The sequence below is a fragment of the Symphalangus syndactylus genome, chromosome 6 (assembly GCF_028878055.3).
Source record: "Symphalangus syndactylus isolate Jambi chromosome 6, NHGRI_mSymSyn1-v2.1_pri, whole genome shotgun sequence".
Classification (NCBI taxonomy): Eukaryota; Metazoa; Chordata; class Mammalia; order Primates; family Hylobatidae; genus Symphalangus; species Symphalangus syndactylus.
The window spans coordinates 57,271,355-57,292,255 of record NC_072428.2 but is presented as its reverse complement, the minus strand read 5'-3'; the positions used below and the strand labels follow the sequence as shown (position 1 = coordinate 57,292,255).

Here is a 20,901-nt window from a genome sequence, read left to right as displayed (position 1 = left end):
AATGCTGTACCCTCATGCTGCCTACCCACACTGTCCCTGAGGGGCAGCCACAGCTACATTCTAGGCAGGCTTTTTCCCTGCATCCCCTGAGCACAGCCAGGGGAAGCTTGAAAACCACTTCTCTCTCCCTGAAACAAACCAGCACAAAGACCATAGCTGCTGCCAAAACCCTCAAATGCTGACCTGGGCAGGGAGCACGGCAAGCTGTGCCATTGACTGGCAAGCAACAGTTTACTACAAATGCACTCACCTTTCAAACTGCCCTAGTTGTCCATTGTCCATCACTGCCCTCACTCTACTGGGTTCAGAGGTGAGGCCACCAGCCCAAAGTTACACAGCAGTGAGTGGCGCAGCGAGGATGGGAACCCAGGTGGGTCTCTCTCCGAAACCCAGGTTGCTTCTCTTCCTCCAGTCTGCCCTTCTCAGTCCCCTCCTCACCCCACCTAAGGTGGGGGGGGGAACACAACTACACACAGAACGTTTAGATAATTTGCTCTTTGGGCTCATTAATGCACCTTCAAGTGACGAAATGATTGAGTATTCAGTGGGTAGGCGCTGGAGCCCCACTGCCTGGACTCACCCGTACTGGCTGTGCAAGCTTAAGTTAATTACTCATCCTTGCTGCATTTCCTCATGTGTCATCTGCAAAATGGAGCTGCTGCTGCTAATAATAATAATAATAATAATAATAATAATAATAATAATATCTACCTTCTTGGGTGTAGTTAAGGATTGAATGGCTTGCAATATGACAGCTGCATTAGAAAGCTGCCTGGCCCAGCCTATTCCCTTCCCGACTTGAAATTACTCACAGTAAGAAAGATTAATAATCCTGTTAACCATAACCTTTACATTTCATTCCTTCATTTCTGCGATGCAGTGAGGGAGGGGCTGGTGTTATCTCCGCTTCATAGGTGAAGGCTGGGCAACTGTGAGAGCAGGAGCCAGGGCCTGCCCCGAGCCCCACCGCAGAGCCTGCCTGCCCCTCATCATCACGGTGCTGCCCTGGAGCAGTGCGTCTCAAAGGGTGGTCTGAGGACTGGCAGCATCAGCACCACTGAGGGTTTGCTGGAGGTGCAGATTCCGGGCCGTACCTCTGACCTACTGAACCAAGCTCTCTGGGGTGGGGCCTGGCAATCTATTTAGCCAGCCCTCAGGGATTCTGATGCTTGCCAAAGCTTGAGAAGAACTGGGCTAGACCTCTGAAGAGGTTGCTGTGTGAACCCAGGAGCACCCCACGTGAGGCCTGTGGAAGAAAGTGGAGGAGGAGGAGAATAAAACCCTTGGTCCACTGTGTGACCTCAGGCCACGTCCTCACCCTCTCTGGGCCTAGAATCTGTCATACTTCTTGGCATGGGAGTAGAGGAGGCACGGAAGATTCTCTGAAATTTATGGCCACCTCTCCTCCTCCTCCTGCCGGCACCCTGCTCCTGTGAGTGCTGCTTTTAGGAGCTCATGTGTTTGCAGCCACCTCATCCTGGCCTTGGCTCTGTTGCTGTTTTTGGTACCTTGGAGATGACACTTTGTGACCTCACAGACCATAACCAAAGCCCAAAGTGATAAACACTGGATCATCAAGAAAAGGGTACAACAAGTTTAACCTTTAAGCAGTTAAAACGGATGAAAAAGTTGCATGGCTCAAAGGCACAAAACCTCAGGTTCCCAGCAGCCTGGTGCTGCAGAAAGCTGCGGTTTCATGGTCCACAGCTCAGCACAGCGTCAGGTTGTGGAGACACTTCTGATCCTGCCCCGCCTGGTCCATCCCCCCAACTCCCTTGGGGCCTCTGGGAGCCTCCAGTCCCTTCAGCCACAGTAGTCACCTACCGGACTCTGAACCAGGAGCCTTTCGTGTGGTGGCTGCGGGGTATATGGGGCCTCACCAGCACCTGCTTCCCCCGCCTTGGTAACGCTAAGTGCTGCCATGAGGGGGTGCCTTGTGCCTCCATCAAGAACAGAAAACCAGCAGAACAAGTCCTCATTCTCTGGCCACGAATGAGGACTTGGAGCCTGAGGACTTGGATGGGCATGCCCACTGTGTCTGCTGTGTGACCACCAGCAAGTCATACAGCTTCATCTCTCTTCTGTAAAAGAGGGGCAGAGATAGGCCTCTCCTCGTCGGACGGCTATGGGCTGGGGATAAGTAAAGAACCTGGCCCCAGGCCTGGTCCTGCAAGCCCTTGATATTCCCACTCAAGAGACCAGCTACTCCCCACCACTGGGCCATTCATAACATCCTCCTGCCCCTCCAGGAGGTGGCCTAGAGCTGGTGTGGCCTGAGCCCATTTGCCCTAGGGAGAAAGGGAGGGGAGTCAGGGGAAGAACTGGGGAACCCAGGGTTCTTCCCTAGAAGGCAGGGCCCAGAAGGGGCTCATGAGGGAACTCCCAGACTCTCAGGGGCCCATGTGGGGGTGCTGGGCAGAAGCAGGGAGTGAGGACAGCAACATCTCTACACTGAGATCTGGCCTGAAAATCAGAAGACCTCAGTTCAATTACTGGCTCCATAGCTGTGCTGTGTGACTTTAGGCAGTTGCTTAACCTCTCTGAGCCTGGTTAGTAATTGAGAATAAAGGTCTCTGAGTTTCCTGGTCAGTCATTGAGAATAAAGATGCCTAACTGGAAGGCTGTCTATGGCTGTCTTTACTCTCATTTGCCACATGAGATGAAGGACTGATCCACAGTGAGTGTTCAGCAAACAGCAGTGGAGATTAAATTGACAGTCTAGGGTGCCATGGTCCTTTCCACTCTGGTTCTACAGTTAGATCAGGACAGCAAGGCTCAGAGAGGTTTAGCAGCTTGTCCAAGGTCACACAGCATGTGCACATCATCGCCTTTCTGGGCCACTAGCTCCTGTGTAGGACCCTCAGGTTTCAATCTGGCCTGAGGTGAAATCCTCCCAGGGAGCTTTGAGCCTGACTTGGTGCCCGAGCGGGTTTTTTCATTTCAGAATGGTAGTCCCGAGGACACAGGAAGAGATGCATCTCTTATATTTTCACTGACAATGCATGAAGGAATGGAAGCATTTCCACAAAAATGTCAACACCGTGAAGACTGAGCTGACGGCTGATGGGCTGCCCGGAAGAACTCCCCATTTCTGGAGGTGTGCCAGCAGAAGCTAAGTGGCACTGGATGGAAAGTTGGAGTTGGTGGCCTTTAAAAGACCCTCCACATGGCTGCAAGGCAAGCCCGAGTCTGCTCAGTTTCCACCCACTTCTCCTCCTGCAGACTCAAGCTCTGCCTCCTGGACTTGGCCTTCAAGGCCTCTGGACTCAGTCATCCTCTGTGCTCTCATCTGTCTCTCATCTGGCCTGGGAGCTCCAAAAACGTAGGCATTGGACATTTTTATTCAGCAACTGTCCTGGGCCCACCAGAGGAGAGAGGTCATGTTTACTGAGCAAAGGCCCCTGAGACCAGGAACTTCACACGTGTCGTTACGGGCCATCCTCATACACCCAGTACTGTTATTAGTTTCACTTTGCAGGTCAGCAAACCAAGGTCAGGAAGGCTGAGCAACCTGCCAAAAGTCACACAACAACATGACTGCCGAAGAAGTGAAGAGATGGAGGAAGGGGCGCTGAGCCTGTGGGCTTCCCGGTTTTTAGCCCCTGGTCCCCAGAGGCATCTGCAGCAGGTGGGCACGCTTGGTTGCCCATCTGCCTCAAATGTTGGGGAGCCCCATCCGGGCACTGAGTAAGGTGGAACCCCACGAGCTGACTAACCACAACCGCAGCCTCTAGGGGGCGGGGGAGTGGGAGGTGGGGCACTCACCCCCAGCCCACCATAGCCCTAGCCCCGCCCTCCTGGGCCCTAGCAGAAGCTCTGCCATGGCCCAGTGATTTCTGCTTGGTAGCAGCTCCGGGAGGGGTGAGGCAGTGCTCAGTGAGCCTGGGCCTGGATGGCGGGGAGCTGGTCTGATACGCAAGGCCAGGAACTGCCCTAATGATCCAGTCACTCTGCTAATACTGCAGGGCAGATTCAAAGCACTTTCCTGGACATTTGGCCCCTTGGACAGGGACCTGGAAAAGGAAGCCCACAGGATATAGAAGTATCCACCAACTGCCACAATAAAGACAGTGAGAAGTTGCCTAACAACCACTGGGTGCAGGCTCCAGCTGGATCCATTGCACTTAGTTCTAGCACCAACTCCAAGTAGTAGCTACTATCTTTCCCACTTAACAGATGGGGCACTGAGGTTCCATTTGACCAAATGGAGCACTAGAGACCAGAAAGGGGGCTGGATGGACCAACTGGGACCCTATGGACATAGATCTGAGGCCTTGGGTGGCTGGGAGGGAAGGGAAAGAGGTTTGGATACCTTCCCAGGCCCTGCTGAGAGATTCCTTACCTGCACCTCCTGCCCATCCCCTCACTGCAGCTCAGGCCTCCTCCTTAGGGAAGACTTCCCTGATTTCCTCTTCTAAGACTAGGTCAGGCCCCTGGGGCACCTGCTATCATGGCTTGTCCTCTCTGGGTTGACCCCACCTCCCCAGATCCATCTTCATAGTGGACTGAACAGGGGGAAGAAAAGGCAGTAACTGTAGAGACTTCAGGGAATCCCGCTTCTGAGCCCAGCCTTACCCTGATTTGCCACAAGGCCCTGGGTGGTCACTTTCATGCATGTAAAATGGGGCACCCTTCCCCACTCTCAGGGTTGGCGACCATCAGGGAAGAGAAAGCCTGTGGAAGAGGCACCTTCTACACCTGGAACCAGGACCTGGAGGACAGCCAGGGCCCCTCTCCTCTAGGGACCCGCATCCTAGAGTCCACAGGCAGCAAGGCAGGGTACCTGTGATTCGGTAGGGTCAAGGCACCTAGAAGAGGGGTGGCTTTGGGGAAGATCTGCTTCAACCTCCAATCTAAATGACAATACTGCCACCCCATATTTGCACAATACTTTAAAAATTCGGGCAAGATAATGCCCAAACTGAATCAGACTTAGCTTTATGGACAGATTGGGCTCAAATCACTGATTCTTATTAGCTGTGTTGACTCTGGACATGCCATTTAACCTTTCTGAGCCTCAGTTTCCCCAAGTATAAATAGGGACCTTACTAGTCTCAGACAATTGGCTTTCATGTGTCCACACTGCCCCCACCCCTAGCCTCAGTTTCTCCGTCCGAAAACAGGACTTTGATGGTGCCATTTCACAGGCTGTTGAAGGGTCCCGCAGATGATGGAGGAGTACGGGTCTGGACACTAGAGCACAATCCGGAGAGGAAAAGTGACCTGCCAGGACCCACCAGAGTGGACGACTTGGTGCGGGGAACCCCCTCCGCGGCCGCCCCAGGGCCAGCGAAGGGTCATTTCCTTCCGCATTCAGCCCCGCCGTCACCTCGCCTGTTTGCCCCCGCATTAAGTGCGGCGGCGCCAGCAGCTGGGAAATCGGGGCCAGGCCGGATTTCCTCTGTGGACCTGCGGCTCCTAGAGCCACCGCGCCCCCCTCCGGACCCCGCGGGGCCGCGAACTGCACGTGCGGCGGCCACCAGGACGGGCCTCGCTCCCACGGCCCTTCCTCTGCAACCCCTCTCCCTCCCGTCCTCTCATCCCCCCACACTGGGCCCCCGCCCCTTCCCGGCCGAGGTCCCAGGGTGGTGAAGATGCTTCGCCGCCCGGCCCTACTGCGCCCCCGCCGGCTCCGGATAAACCGAGGCACGGGGCCAGGCGCTAGGACCCCGCGGCCTCGCCAGAGGGGGGCGTGGCGGGGCGGGCCGGCGGGAGAGGTATTTAAATTGCCGACGGAGCGCGGGGGCTCCGGTGGTGCAGCTGAGCGGCCTGCTCCTCCTCGGGCCGTGACCCCGGGGTCTGGCGCGGGGTGGGACCCGGGGGCGGGTTTGCGCAAAATGTGCCGAGACTGCCCGGGAGAGGAGCTGCGGCCGCGCTGAGCCAGGTAGGAGCCGCCGGGCAGGCGAGGCTGGCCGGCCCTCGGGGGGCGCACTGTCGCGCGCCTCTAGCGAGCGCAGGGCGGGGGCTGGTCCCGCGGGATGCCCCCCAAACACTCCCCTCCCGCCATCCCCACTGCGCGCGTGGAGCCGGGGCTGACCCTCCCTCGGTCCCTGGGAGGCCCCCCAAGGCTCCTGTCTTGGCGGATCTTTCCCGAAAAGGGGTGAGGCCAGCGTTCCCATTTGACAGCTGGGAAAACAATGGCCTGAAGACCGTGACTTGCCCAGGAACACACAGCTAGGCAAGGGCAAACAGGAATTTGAATTCAGGTTTCCTGCAACGCTCCGATCCCGGCCAGGCGTGGGGCTGCCCATCCCACAGCACTAGATGGCCTGCCCGTTTCTCGTAGTGGGATGGGGGGCACCCACCGCTCTCCAAGGGGCTCTGAAGCCAGCCTTCTTCATGGGTGGTAAGATGTGAGGGACCCCCACCCCCACCCCGAGCTGCCTGAAATTCCGCCATCACAGCCACATTCCTTTGGGTTAAGGTCTAATTCCCCCGTGGGATGCACATGTCTCCAGAACGAGGCTTGCCCTTAGTGATTCACTGCTTGACAGGAACGTCCGCAGCAGCTCTCCCAGGACCCCACTCTGCCAGTAAGTCAGCTGAGGCCGAGAGGAGGGAGAGAGGACCTCAGAGCCCAGACTGTGAGCTAGTCTGCCCTGCTCCTGCGTGTGAGGGGTCGTTGGCAGGGCTTAGGGAAGGAGACCTTGATTTGGTATAGTGGGAACATTTGCTTTGGAGGCAGATGAATTGAATTCTCATCCTGACCCTGCCATTTGCTCCTTGTGTGACTTTGGGTAAGTCACCTCTCTGAGCCTCCTTTTCTTCATGGGCAAAAAAAGACAGTTCTGTAGCGGGGAGTCAGCTCAGCACGTGCTGGAGAAAACACAGTATTCAGGCCATGTAGAACTGGATAAATCCCAGCTCCAAAGCCCTTGTGAGCTGGGTAACTCTGGGGGTAAGTCAGTTCACTTTCCGGAAACTGTTTTCTCATCCGTAAAATGGGAATTACAGTAATTTCCTCAATCGGTGACTGTGAGAATTAAATGAGATGATATAGGTCAAGTGCTTAGAAGACTGTCTAACATCCTTAAATGTAGGGGTGGGCTTATTGTGATAGTAGTCATTGCCCCCCGTACCCCTGCTCTTTCTCTCTCTCTCTCTCTCTCTCTCTCTCTCACACACACACACACACACACACACAAATTCTTTGGCACTTTTCTGAGTTGGACTCCTGAGAGTCCAACTCTCCTGCCTCCTCTTGCCCAGGCCACTTGTCTGCAGGCTTGGGGCCTCCCCACTGAGCACACCTCACCTGGGATGCTCAGCTCTGCGAGGGTCACTGTGCCAGCTGAGAAGGACAGTGAGGATGCAGGGCACCTTCGCCGCCATTCTTTGCCTGATCATCACAATAGTTGGGGTTGGCCAGTGGCAGAACTGGAACCCAGCTGCCTGCCCTGCAGACAGGACACTGGGGCACGAAGAAATGAGGGACTTACCCTAGGGAGCAGAGCTGGTGAGTGGCAGGCTTTGGATGCAAGCCTGGGTCTAAGTGACACCGTCCTCCTTTTTGAGAGACAGTAGTATTTAAATGCTGCACCCTGTACTTGGGCACCACTGAGGAAGGCCCACAGCTGAGGGGCCCTTCCCATCAGATGCCAGGACAGAGTGCCCATGTGCTGCAGGGACGATCCCTTCTGGATGTGCATAGGGCCACCTTGGGGATAGAGTGGGATTTGGCAGAGGAAGGGGAAATAAGAGCCTAGGACCCTTCCTTGTCCTCACCTGGCACTCACCGCTCAGTCCACTGCAGCTGAGCTTCTGCCCTGATTTTGCCATTTGTTCACTAGTCTTTAGTGAGCACCTACTTAGTAGGCCCCTGTTCCCACATGATAAGAAATAAATGATGAAGAAATGATAAATGTGGGAAAACAATGACATGTGTGAGGAGCTGAGGAAGAGCATTCAGGGAGAGGAAACTGCAGGAGCAAAGGCCCTGTGGCAGGAATGAATTTGCTGTGTTGAAGGAACAGCAAGAAAGCTGGAGTTTGGTGAGGGAAGGGAAAATGGACAAGAGTCAGAGAGGAGACTGTGGATAGCCTGGATTTTCTTGGAGATTTTCAAACAGTAGAGGTTTAGGATCTGACAGATGATTTTATATCATCACTCTGGCTGCTAGGTATAGGACAGATTATAAGGGGTCGGGGTGCTGTGGTCAAGGCCAGGATTGGGGTGGCGTCTCGGTCTGTGGCAGTGACAAGAGGGAAGTAGGAAGATCCGGGGTCTCTTTTTCAGGAAGAGCAGTCAGAGCCCTCTGATGGCACGGATGGGGGAAGGGAATGTGGCAGGGAGGTGAAGGGAGAGCCAAGGAGAACTGCTCTCAATAATGACCCCATGTCACTGAGACTCCTAGTGTCAGTTCTCTGTCCGCTGCTGACCTGTTGTGTGCTGTCAGATGCATCTCAGAGGACGGTGAGCCCCTCTCTAGGGGCACTTCCCATGGGAGGGGGTGGGGCACAGTAGTCATGGAGGGCTTGGTGCTGTGCTCACTGGAAGCTCAGGGGCTCTGGGAGGACTGGAGGACATAGTCCAGACTCGGGGAACCAAAGAAGGCCTCTTGGCCCATCTAAGCTGGGACCCCAAGGATGAGGAGGTCTTTAGCAGAAGAGGAGAGGGGAGGAAGTGAAGGTTTGGGGCAGGGAAAATCTGCTCAGGGAACTGAAGGAAATATGAGGTGTCCAGAACCCAGAATGTGAGAGGAGACACCGGGGAAGGGGGCTGGAGAGAAGAGCTGGCCGGGCAGGGCATGCTCCCCAATGGCCTGGAAGGCCCTGCGGAGGGGTTTTCACTCAGTTCTGAATATGCTAACTTTCTAACGGGCGGTGGCGTTCTGCTTTTTAAACAGCAGAACAAAGTTTCCTGTGAAAGCGCAACCTGTGATGCAGGTGAGAGCAGAGCAGCTGCAGGGGCAGCGCCTGTGGCCCTGAGGGGAGCCAGGGAATAGGGTTTACCGGGTCCGGCTGTGGTCTGTGTGCCTTCAAGAGAGATGGGATTCAGAGCAGCCATCTTCGTCCATAGCTCATCACTAGTGGGTTCCAACAGTCAAAGACACTGCCCTCAAAAGCCCTGTAAATGCCTTTTCTCCTGCAGCATCCTTCAGAGTCGAGGTTCAGCACTCACTCAGGGAGCACCCACTGTGGGAGGCCTGGGAGTGCGGATTTGAAGGGCACAGACCCAGGAGCCAGACTCGCCTGGGCTGGTGGCTTGTTCACCGTGTGACCTCGGGCATAGTACCTAAGCTCTCTGAGCCTTCTTTTTCCCTTCTGTAAAATGGTGATGGAACCAAGTCATTGAATTTTTGTGAGGATGGAATGAGTTCATGCCTAGAAAGTGCCTAGAAGAGGGCCTACTGCATAATGAAGGCTCTGTAAGTGGCATCTCGTTTGATTCTCAACAAAACTTGGTGTGGCTGCCATTAACCTCAAATGAGGAGACTGAGGCTCAGAGAAGTGAAGCGGCTTGTAAGGTCACACAGCAGGAAGGTAGAGGAGACAAGAGGGAGCAGTCGGATGTGGGTGACTGTGCACCTGGTGCTCTTGGAAGGCTTTCTGTGTTCCTCTTTAAGACACTCTGTCTGTATCACCGTCACTGTCACTTCTTTTTTGTGTTCATTTGTTTTTTGAGTTCCCAGTTCCCAGCACAGAACCAGACATGAGAAGGTATTCAGTAAAGGTGTGAATGAATGAATGAAATTCATGGATGGATTTGTATATCCCTAGCACTTGGCTGATGTCCTTAGTGAGGGAGTGAGTGAGCCTCCAGCAGCACTGGGATTTGACCCTGCTAAGGGCCTGTGCGGTCCCCATAGCCCCACCCCTGGCTGCTCTTAGACGGAAGGGCTGGCCCAGGAGGCCGGAGTGTGGCTTCAGTGAAAGTACAGGGCCTGCCAGGCTGCTGCTGGGGAAGTCCACAGAGCAGTGCTGGGGCAGCCAGGCCTCCTGTGGGACTTCCTGCCAAGGCCCAGGCCCAGCCCTTGAACAATGGCAAGGGCTCGAGAATCAGAGAATCAAAAGGAAAAGGGCAAAATAAAGGTGGGGGAGTGGGCAGAAAACGAGGAATTCCATGTGGGGACTGAGGAGCTGCTATGGAGGACTTGTGTGGCCTTGGTGGAAATATAGTCAGAGGCCCACCCTCCAAACCCCCTCGACATCCCTGGCCCTCAGCATGGCCTAGGGTAACCCTTAGGGTCTGTCAGGCTTCTGTGCATCCCCTCCAGGCTGTCTTCTGCCAGGTGGGGTCTTTTGAAAACCCCCATCTGACCAAGTCACCTGCCGTTTAAAACTCTTGCTTCCCCTGGGTAATGGGCGGCTGCTTGGCCTGGGTGAGAGGCCTACTATGATGGGCTGCAGGCCCATTTCCCACCTGGCTCCCTGCCCTACTCAAAGCATCTTTATTCCAGCTCCAGCCGTGCTCTGGGGTTCCCTGAGGGCAGGCACAGAATGCGTGGGAGTGGGGGCTGGCAGTGGGAAGGAGCCAGTGGGCTTACAGTGTTCCCCTTTCCTCTCCGCCCTACACAGAGCCATGAGACCCCAGATCCTGCTGCTCCTGGCCCTGCTGACCCTAGGCCTGGCTGCACAACGCCAAGACAAAGTGCCCTGTAAGATGGTAAGATGCTCTGCCCAGACAGGGTGAGGGCCACCCCCACCTCCCTGCCCTAGGGTGTGCTAGTGCCCCAGCCCCAGAAGCCAGAAGTTAGAAGAGTCAGGAGAGGAAAGGGAATGTACCTTGCATTTAATGAGCACCTACTAGAATGTTTAAACACCTTATTTACCCAACAATTCTGCCAGGTAAGCACCATTATTCTCATTTTTCAAAGGAGGAGACTGAGGCTTGGAGAGATTGTGACTTGTCCAAGGTCATTCAGCTGGTAACAGTGAGGCTGATATTACACTGTATTCCCCCAAGCTGTCCCCACAGAGCAGTAGGCCCAGCTAGGGGATCTAGAATGTATATATGTGTGGGGAATTTGGGGTAGGCCAGCTGGGAGGGGCTCCTCTGTGCTCATCCCTCCTGGAGACAAATCCCCTTCCTAACTGGGCTCCTTGACTTGGGACTGCCCGCTGGGATGCCTCTCACTCCTTACTGCCCAGGTCAAATGCTGCCATCTCCAGGAAGCCTCCCCAGCCCCTCCCAGGCTGGCCTAGTCTGATCACACCTTCCTCTGGGTTCCTGCAGTCCCCAGGCTTCCCTCTATCTCAATACTGAGAAGACTGAGTGCGTGGGGTGGTTGGTGAAAGGGTCCAAGCTTGTCTCACCTGCCAGACCATGAACTTCCCTAGGGCAAGGACCAAGTTTGATTTGCTTCTATTCCTTTTTCCTGTCCCAAGCCAGGGAAACTAGCCCTAAAGTTCTTGTGACTCCATGAGTTACAGGGCAAAGAGAACACCTAGGTCCACTTGTAAGGCCGGGCAGTCACCAAGGCCAGAGCCTGGCTGGGGAAAGGGCAGAGCCTCCGGAAGCCCCTCTTGGACCTGAGACTCGAAGAAGCTTATGACACAGAACCGGCAGCTGCTTCAGGAGGCAGGAAGTGCCGGCAGCTGCCTGCCCACAGCCCTTCCCTGGGGGTGCAATGTCTCCTGTTGCCACCACCTTTCTTGCTCTTCAGAGCCCTTCTAAGATTCCCGGAGCCCAGAATTGTGGGCAGAGAAGGCCTCAGATGTCACCAAATACAAACGCACATTCTATCTCAGGGAGACGAGGCTCAGAGGGGAAAGGCCTTGACCACCCAACAGGCAGAGGGGAAGCGGGTGAATTTTGGAGTCTGGGGAAGTGAGATAAGAGATAGGAAAGCACTTTCTGAACCAGCATGGGAATAATACACACGGGAGTTAAGGAGAAGACGTGTGACCCACCAGGGACCTACGAGATTCGAACCCAGCTGCCTTTGCCACTGTTCACTGCCTGGTGCCTCTCCCTACTCTGCTTTCCTCCCATGATCAGGTGGTGAAATGGAGTTGGATGGCAAGTCTTTGCTTCTGAAAAGGAAGCTGGGCAGTGGTGTCCTGATAGCCCAGGACAGTGGGTGGGAGCTCTAAACTCTGGCCAAGGGCCAATTCCTCCAATTCCCTCCCACTGTAAGTCAGGCAATGCTGGGAGCTCAGAGCTGAAGGAGGCATGGAGAACCTGGAAGTGGAGCTCTGAGCACCGCCCTGGACTTCAGGCTCCTTCCTGGACTGGACTGGATTGCTGGGCATCCCAGTGCAGCCCTGCTCACCAGCAGGCCCCCGGGCTTCTAGAGCAGGGGTCTTGGGCCCCTGAATGGAAAGCAAGTCTTGGGCTGTGGGCTTGGCAAACTTTGTGTCCTGGATCAAATCTCAGGGGCTGGTGCCCCAGGGAGCCTTTGCCTATCCAGAGGCAGTATGCCTCTGCACTTGTCCGGGGGTAACATGCAGGGCACAGCACAGTGCCCTCCACACTGTAACACTCAGTAAGTGGGTCCCTGATGCTCTTTGCTGTGCCGACCAGCTGAGGGCCCAGTGGTCAGAACTTGGCTGGCACCAATAGGAAAAGGAATTTGCAAATGGGAGTTTTGAGCCCCTGACTGTCTGATCTTGGGCAGCCCACTCCCCTTAGCCTCAGTTTCGTTAGGGGTACAATAGGAACAGGGTGAACAATGCCTGGGAAGATTTAATGGGGTAGGGGGTCTCTGCACTCAGCACGCAGCCTGACACAGCTGGGGTTCCAACACAGGTCATTTTGTTGTTTCTGCTTTAAGTAAGGAATGCCCCAGTGGGTAAGAGCTGTGAGGAGGAGGCTATGTTTAATGGCCCCTGCAGACAGAGAGGTTGTGAGGGAGGAAGGGCAAGGATGGGCAAGGCAGCTGGGCAGGTTTCAGGTTCACACAGGTGCCCAACTGCCGGGGCATCCCTGGGCCTCCTGAGGCCCCTGTGAAGCTGCCTCCCTTGGAGGCTACATGGAGTCATTGTGCTGCATGGAGTAGGAAGAGCCACACAGAGGCCTGAGGCTGGGCAGGTCTCTTCCTCCCCCTACTCACCTTGGGGCTCTCAGGAGGAAGCGCAGAGCTGGACCAGGAGAGGAACACACCGGCTTGTGTTCCTTCCCCACCAGCTCAGCCACTGGCTTACTGTGAATTCATGCAAGTCACTGCCATCTTCAGGCCTCAGTGTTCACATCTGGGAAGTGGGTCAGCTGAACTCTTCTTGCTCTAGCCATCTTTGACTATATTTTGAAAATATCAATTATCCATTTTCTTTCCTCCTAGAGAAGTGATCAATTCAGTGCCTCAGACCTTTACTAAACTGATGATGTCTGGGACTCATTCATTAGGAAAAATTGACTTGCTAGTCAGGTCCAAGGCATCCACATACACCGAACCAGTTCCTGTTTGCTCTGAGCTCACTGTCTAGCAGGTCCCCACACAAACAGCCACAATTCAGCTGGGCAAAGCTCTGAGAGGTAGCACAGTCAGGGAGGGCTCCCTGGTGGAGGAGGCCCTGAAGCTCAGCGTGAAGAGTTCACATGTGGATCTGGTTGGGGATGGCGTATCCAGCTCAGGGAGCAGACCCAGCAGTGGGTGTGGGAGGGCATGATGGGCAGTGGTCACTGCATGTGGGCTGGGGTGGGAGGTGGGGGACAGGTTGGCAGGGGCTACAAACAGCCTCGAAGGCCCTGCTGGGGATCCTGGACTTCACCGTGGAGAAGTTTAAGCCAAGCTGGCTCACTGTCAGAGTGGAGCTTTTAAGCAGTTGTCAGGCATTTAGCAGTGAGTGGATCAGAACGGGTCGGCGGAGACAGAAGCTGGGGTCAGTGAGCCTGAGCCCGGTGATTGTGGAAGTCAGACCTTTTTCTGGGAAAGGCTGGGGTTCCTGGAGGCCTGGAAGAGAAAAGGGAGGCCTGCATTTGCATAGGAAGAATTTTGGTCCCAGAACGCACATCTGTGGAAGAACAAGAGTTTGGCCTTTTGTTGTTAAAAAACCTGGGTTTAAATCCCAGCTCTGCTCCTCACCAGCTGGGCAATCCTGGCACCTCCCTTCCCCTCCCTGAGCCTAGATTTCTGTAAATAGGGGTGATCGTATCAGATGGGCAGGCTGTGGTAAAGACCAATGGGACCACGGGCCTGAAAGTATTAACTAAGATGTCAAATGCTGAGTGGCTGCTGGGGAAGGACAGGACATAAGAAAACAGAGTGGTTATGTGACTTTCTGGAGGTCGCACAACACAAACACAGTCTCGTCACCAAAGACTGTGGATTTGGCTCTGGCCATCTTTTCCCTGGCCCTTCTCACCTCCAGGGGCCCAGTCCCCTGACCCAGCCTGGGAAGAAAGCCACCCCCTAGGAGGTAACAGCAACAGAGACGAGGCCACATCTTGGAAGCATCCACAAGGAAGGCAGGCCCCAGGACCCAGGCTCTGCCCATGACACAAGAGCCTGAATGAGGTCTGAGACAGGGAGGCCAAGATAAAAACTGATGACAGAGCACAAATTACAGTTTTCCCTTTTGGAAACATTTCTCCCAAAGTGGAGAAATTCCCATCTACCACCGGAAATTTAACTATCTATGCCCATAGGAGGGACCTAGAACATAGAATCAGGAGCCCTGGGTCCCAGCTCTGCCCTGCTGCTCACTGGCTTAGAGTCACTCTGTGGGATATATGGCTGTTTCCTGTAAGAGGGGTAATAATAAGTACAGGGTTTCTCTTAGTTAATTTGTCCTTCTATCTGTCTATCATCTCTCCATCTGTCCACCTGTGGAACCTTCATCGAGTTCCTTCCTTAATGCCCAGCACTGTGCTGGGTGCCCGAGATGAGGCAGGGAGCCGGATGGGTCATCCAGGCATGGGGTGATCAGGCTGCGGTGGGGGAAAGTTGAGCATTCTGGGAGTCCATGGGAGAAGGGTTTCCCAGCCAGGCAGGGTTCCTGGATAAACGTGTCTGGTTTCATCCCCTCCTGCGCCCACTTATGCCAGCTGTCTCCCCACTCTGCCCCTCCCCAGGTGGACAAGAAGGTCTCATGCCAGGGTCTGGGCCTGCTCCAGGTCCCCTCGGTGCTCCCGCCAGACACTGAGACCCTTGATCTATCTGGGAACCAGCTGCGGAGTATCCTGGCCTCACCCCTGGGCTTCTACACGGCACTTCGTCACCTGGACCTGAGCACCAATGAGATCAGCTTCCTCCAGCCAGGAGCCTTCCAGGCCCTGACCCACCTGGAGCACCTCAGCCTGGCTCACAACCGGCTGGCGATGGCCACTGCGCTGAGTGCCGGTGGCCTGGGCCCCCTGCCACGTGTGACCTCCCTCGACCTGTCTGGGAACAGCTTGTACAGCAGCCTGCTGGAGCGGCTGCTGGGGGAGGCACCCAGCCTGCATACCCTCTCACTGGCGGAGAACAGTCTGACTCGCCTCACCCGCCACACCTTCCGGGACATGCCTGCGCTGGAGCAGCTTGACCTGCATAGCAACGTGCTGATGGACATCGAGGATGGCGCCTTCGAGGGCCTGCCCCGCCTGACCCATCTCAACCTCTCCAGGAATTCCCTCACCTGCATCTCCGACTTCAGCCTCCAGCAGCTGCGGGTGCTAGACCTGAGCTGCAACAGCATCGAGGCCTTTCAGACAGCTTCCCAGCCCCAGGCTGAGTTCCAGCTCACCTGGCTTGACCTGCGGGAGAACAAACTGCTCCATTTCCCCGACCTGGCCGCGCTCCCGAGACTCATCTACCTGAACTTGTCCAACAACCTCATCCGGCTCCCCACAGGGCCACCCCAGGACAGCAAGGGCATCCATGCGCCTTCCGAGGGCTGGTCAGCCCTGCCCCTCTCAACCCCCAGCGGGAATGCCAGCTCCCGCCCCCTTTCCCAGCTCTTGAATCTGGATTTGAGCTACAATGAGATTGAGCTCATCCCTGACAGCTTTCTTGAGCACCTGACCGCCCTGTGCTTCCTGAACCTCAGCAGAAACTGCTTGCGGACCTTTGAGGCCCGGCGCTCAGGCTCCCTGCCCTGCCTGACGCTCCTCGACTTAAGCCACAATGCCCTGGACACACTGGAACTGGGTGCCAGAGCCCTGGGGTCTCTGCGGACGCTGCTCCTACAGGGCAATGCCCTGCGGGACCTGCCCCCATACACCTTTGCCAACCTGGCCAGCCTGCAGCGACTCAACCTGCAGGGAAACCGAGTCAGCCCCTGTGGGGGGCCAGATGATCCTGGCCCCTCCGGCTGTGTGGCCTTCTCCGGCATCACCTCCCTCCGCAGCCTGAGCCTGGTGGATAATGAGATAGAGCTGCTCAGGGCAGGGGCCTTCCTCCACACCCCACTGACTGAGCTGGACCTTTCTTCCAATCCTGGGCTGGAGGTGGCCACGGAGGCCTTGGGAGGCCTGGAGGCCTCCTTGGAGGTTCTGGCACTGCAGGGCAATGGGCTGACGGTCCTGCAGGTGGACCTGCCCTGCTTCATCTGCCTCAAGCGGCTCAATCTTGCCGAGAACCGCCTGAGCCACCTTCCCTCCTGGACACAGGCTGTGTCACTGGAGGTGCTGGACCTGCGAAACAACAGCTTCAGCCTCCTGCCAGGCAGTGCCATGGGTGGCCTGGAGACCAGCCTCCGGCGCCTCTACCTGCAGGGGAATCCACTCAGCTGCTGCGGCAATGGCTGGCTGGCAGCCCAACTGCACCAGGGCCGTGTGGACGTGGACGCCACCCAGGACCTGATCTGCCGCTTCAGCTCCCAGGAGGAGGTGTCCCTGAGCCACGTGCGCCCTGAGGACTGTGAGAAGGGGGGGCTCAAGAACATCAACCTCATCATCATCCTCACCTTCATACTGGTCTCTGCCATCCTCCTCACCACGCTGGCCACCTGCTGCTGCGTCCGCCAGCAGAAGTTTAACCAACAGTATAAAGCCTAAAGAAGCCGGGAGACACTCTAGGTCAGTGGGGGAGCCTGAGGTAAAGAGAAGAGTGAGGACTGACTCAAGATCACACAGTGACCCGGGTCTGTGGATCCCAGAACTCTGGTCTCCAAATTGCAGCCCAGGACACCTTTCTCTGCCGCCTGCTGCATCAGTGGGTGACCCCCTTCCCGGGCTGCACTTTGGGTCCAGCTGTGGAAGCCAGAAGTTGGGCGGTTTCAGGGACAGCAGAGAATAATGTTGACCTATCAGATCAACAAATCTTCACTGAGCATCTATTTTGTGCCACACCCTGCTCTGGGCACTGGGAATGCTGGGAAATGAGATACATTCCCGCCCTCAAGAATCTCCCAGTCTGGTAGGAGTGAGTGCTGCAGAGCCACGTGGTGACCACGCAGTGTGCCTAGGGCCTGAGGTGTGAAAGCCCAGGGCTCCGGAGCACCGCAGGCCTCGCTGGTTCGGTGCAGTGAGTCCTGCCCCGGCCGTGCCAGGGTGAGGGAGGGCCAAGCCCAGGAGGATTTGTCTGAGACATTTCCAAGCAGACTGTCACATCTTCTGATAATGACTTTCAGTCTCTCTGAAAATGAAAAGCTTATGACCGGAAGAGAGAATTGGAGCTGTACGAGTGTGTCTTGGATCTGGTGCCGTTAGGTGGGCCATGGCGGCTTCAGCAGAGTCTGGTTAAGGGGTCCAGCCCAGCACTGGACCATTCCATCTCCTGCTCTGGACAGGCCCTCTCCCTTCCTGGCACTCTCATGTTGCACACCCTGACCCCAGTACTGCTCTAAGCGCCGTCCCTGCCCAGCCCCACTTCTCCATTGCAGCCCCGCCTTGGCTGCTGAGCCAGGAGCTAAAACCTTAGATATCTGGTTCTGTTTTGCACCCAGCTTGGCAGATGTGGATGTGAATCCAAGCCTTGTGTCTGCCCCTATATGACAACCCTATATTTTATCCCCATTTTATAAAAGAGGAAACTGAAGTTCTGCAAATCTCCTTCCGAGGCCCCAGCTAACTAATGCCATAGGTGAGATTCAAACCCTCATCCTTCTGTCTCCAGGGCCTGATCTTTACCACTGCAGGGGCTGCAGGCCGTTAAGTGGACAGGAAGTGGCCCCACATAGCCTGAGCAGGGTCTGGAAGCATCCTGTGCTGTGCACACCTGCTCTCTCCTCTCTCCCAGGCAGGCAGCTGCAGGCACTCTCCTCCTTCTCTGCCTTAGTTTCCCTCCTCCCCTCCTTTCCACCCTGGTGTGGGTTCTCCTGTTCTCTCTATGCTCTTGCATTCTCTCATTCCCTTTTCCTCTATTGAGCAGAGCTTGGAGTTTGAGACTATTGAATCTAACCTCCCCATTGCACAGATGGGGAAACTGAGGCTTAGGAAGAGAATGAAACTTGTGGAGAGCTTGTACAGAGCCTCTTGGGGAAAAAAAGAGCCCTTATTTGTGGGCTGAGATTGGGGGTTGGACCGGAGTGATGTCCTCTCTCAGCTATCACATCACAAGATAATGCTGGCTCCAAACTTCCTTTCTGTGCCTCATCATGTAAGGATTTTTTTTTCCCTCTTACAAAAACAGGTAGAAAGGCTCACCCAGATGACCCCCTATCCCTCATACCATGGAGTCATGAGCTGTCTGGGAAGCATGGACATGCTGGGACCAACTCAAGACCTTGTTTTGCTGTCTTCATCATCTTACCTGTGCTTGGCCCACAGTCTGGCTCACGATGTGGGCTCAGTAATGTGCGAGAAAATGAAAATGCCACTCTCTCTCTCCACCCCATTTTACAGAGGAGAACACCGAGGCCCAGAGGAAGTTAAGGGAGAGTCAATGGGCAGAGCCAGGGCTAGGCCCTGGTGATGTGTGGAGCACCCGGGCAGACCCAGTCCTGGTTGGGATCACAACCACAGGTGCTACTGCACATAACACTCTTCCTTAGGCCTGGAGGCCAAGGTGTGGGTCCCCACGCCCGATCTTTGACAACACTACACAATGCTGCTCTCATTTCCCAGGACCCAGGCCGCAGCCTAGGCCTCGGGACCAACTCTTTGTGTAACCTACCTGAATGTATTAAAAACTAATTTTGGAGAAGCAGTGTGGCTGCCAGCCTCCTCTTTGCAATCCGCTTCATCGGGTCCACCAGAACCCTGCCTCTGAATCCCATTATGGTTGTTCAATCATCACGGCAAATCCCTGGGGACACTGAGGCTCTGGGCCAGCACCACCCTGGACCTTGAAGCCGCAGCCACTAGCACGGCCCCTGCTACACCTCTGCTGCCCCACACTCAACAGGCGACCGTGCTCCCCACCCCAGGGCTGAGAGGCTGGGGGCTTCCATTTGTTTCCTTCCTGCTACAGCTACAGGCCCCCTCCCCTTCTCTGTGCTCAGCCCTCTGTGCCCCATCTCAGAGGCTGCACTGCCTCCCCTCCTCGGGGTCCCCAGCTCCATCCCCTCTCCCTTGCCCCATCACGCTCTCTTCTGCCTCCAGCCACTCCCTCTCTATTTACGTCTTCCTCTCAGACTTCAGCTGGACTCAAGCCTTGTCCGTCTTAAAAATAGTGAGAAGCCCCTCAGCCACTTTCCCCTTCCTCCTCCCACTCTTCACAGGCCAGCTTGTTGGTAAAGTCGCTTCCCTTCCCGCCCGTCCCGTTCTCAACCCGCCTGGAGCTGCCTTCAGCCCCTCCCAGCTCCATGCTGCCCTTGCTAACAGCATCAAGGGTATCCTTTGCCAAACTCAGCACACTTTTCAGACCTCCTCTCCCTAGGCCCTGTGCAGCAGGCCCCCCACCCATACCCCTGCTGGGCATGCTCTCCCCACAGCTGTGATCCCACCCAGGAAGCCATCTCCTCCCTCCCAGGCCACTCCTTTTCAGGATCTTTGCTCATCTTCCTCGAGCCAGCTTTAAGTGGTGATGGCCAGGGCTCCATCCTAAGCTCTTTTCCCTTGGGAACACCATGGCCTCATTGCTGTAAACACCCCATTGCTCTGATGGCCCACATCTCTGTCTCCAGCCCCACCCTCCTGAAAGTCCAACTCTGGTGCCCAGAGGCCTCCCCAGGTAGAGGGCTAAAGGTCCCCAGGGACTGGAGAATTCAGTGATCAGCCAGGCTGCAGATCAAGGTTGAACTTGGAAGAAAACCATACCTGGTTCCTGGCTTGGAGTTGGAGGGTGAGTGTGGGGTGTGGGACAGAAGCAGCCTCACCTGGGTAGGGGTGCACTGAGAGGCGTGACAGGCCAGGGCAGAGCATGCAGAGCAGGGGGTGCCTGTTCCTCTGGCCTTCACACCTTCTACTTCCCCCTGTCAGCAGCCTGGCACTGCGCCTTTGCCCTTCCCTTCCCTGACTGCCTCTCCCCCAAGCTCCTGCTCAGTGATGCTTCTCCTCCCCACCCCCAGGCAGCCTGGACCCCTCCCTTTGGCCCTGCAGCCCCTGGGCCCAGTGTTGGCAGCTCTGCCTTCTGGAGATTCTTCCATTTCTCTGGTCTGTGCCCTCTTACCTCCCCATTCCTGCTCCTGGCTCCCAGTCTGCAAAGGGAAATTCTAAACACCTATTTCATGGGGTAGGGCTGGAGGAGAAAGGAGAGAGCCCCACCCCCTGGCACACAGTAGGTGCTCCGTGAAGGCCTAAGGGGAAGGCAGGAGCTTGGGCTGAGCTCCGCCCAGGGCCTGCGGGCCTCTGCTCCAGCAGGGAGCCCACCAGGCCCCTGACCCCTTTTCCTGACAAACAGGGAGTTTGCTCACCTGGCCAAGACCTCCAGTGAGGCAGAAATTCCTGTTTTCAGCCAAACGTGGACACAGCTGCCAACTAGGTCATCAGAGCATCCAGCTTCCCGAACTCTCAGCTTGCAGGGAGAGGGGAGGCCCCTACACTCCCAGGTCACAGTCAGCCTGAGGTGCAGGGCCCAACTCCCGGGGTTCCATGCGCTGGCGCGGCATTCCACCAGGAACGGGCCCCAGGACGCGCCAGCAACTCACCCTCTCAGACCCACAGGCTGGCCACATCCTCCAGGATCTGGGACCCACCATCCGTGTTCTGTGCCCC

The 20,901-nt window shown here is 56.0% G+C and overlaps 1 protein-coding gene across 3 annotated transcripts; it reads left to right on the top strand.

Moving 5' to 3' along the window:
- The first annotated feature begins 5,721 nt into the window (after positions 1–5,721).
- Positions 5,722–18,952, top strand: LRRC32 (leucine rich repeat containing 32). 3 transcript variants are annotated; one of them, XR_008658482.2, is made up of 4 exons: positions 5,722–5,884; positions 10,518–10,605; positions 14,956–17,887; positions 18,437–18,952. XR_008658482.2 is itself a non-coding variant. In XM_055283010.2 (4 exons), exons 2-3 carry the CDS (start codon positions 10,522–10,524, stop codon positions 16,858–16,860), a joined length of 1,989 nt encoding a protein of 662 aa, XP_055138985.1. In that variant the 5' UTR covers positions 5,737–5,884; positions 10,518–10,521; the 3' UTR covers positions 16,861–16,881; positions 18,437–18,952. The 3 variants fall into 3 exon arrangements, 2 of the variants coding, with proteins under 2 accessions (XP_055138985.1, XP_055138986.1); XM_055283010.2 differs by having other exon boundaries at positions 5,737–5,884; positions 14,956–16,881; XM_055283011.2 differs by having other exon boundaries at positions 5,740–5,884; positions 10,518–10,628; positions 14,956–18,952.
- The last annotated feature ends 1,949 nt before the right edge of the window (positions 18,953–20,901 follow it).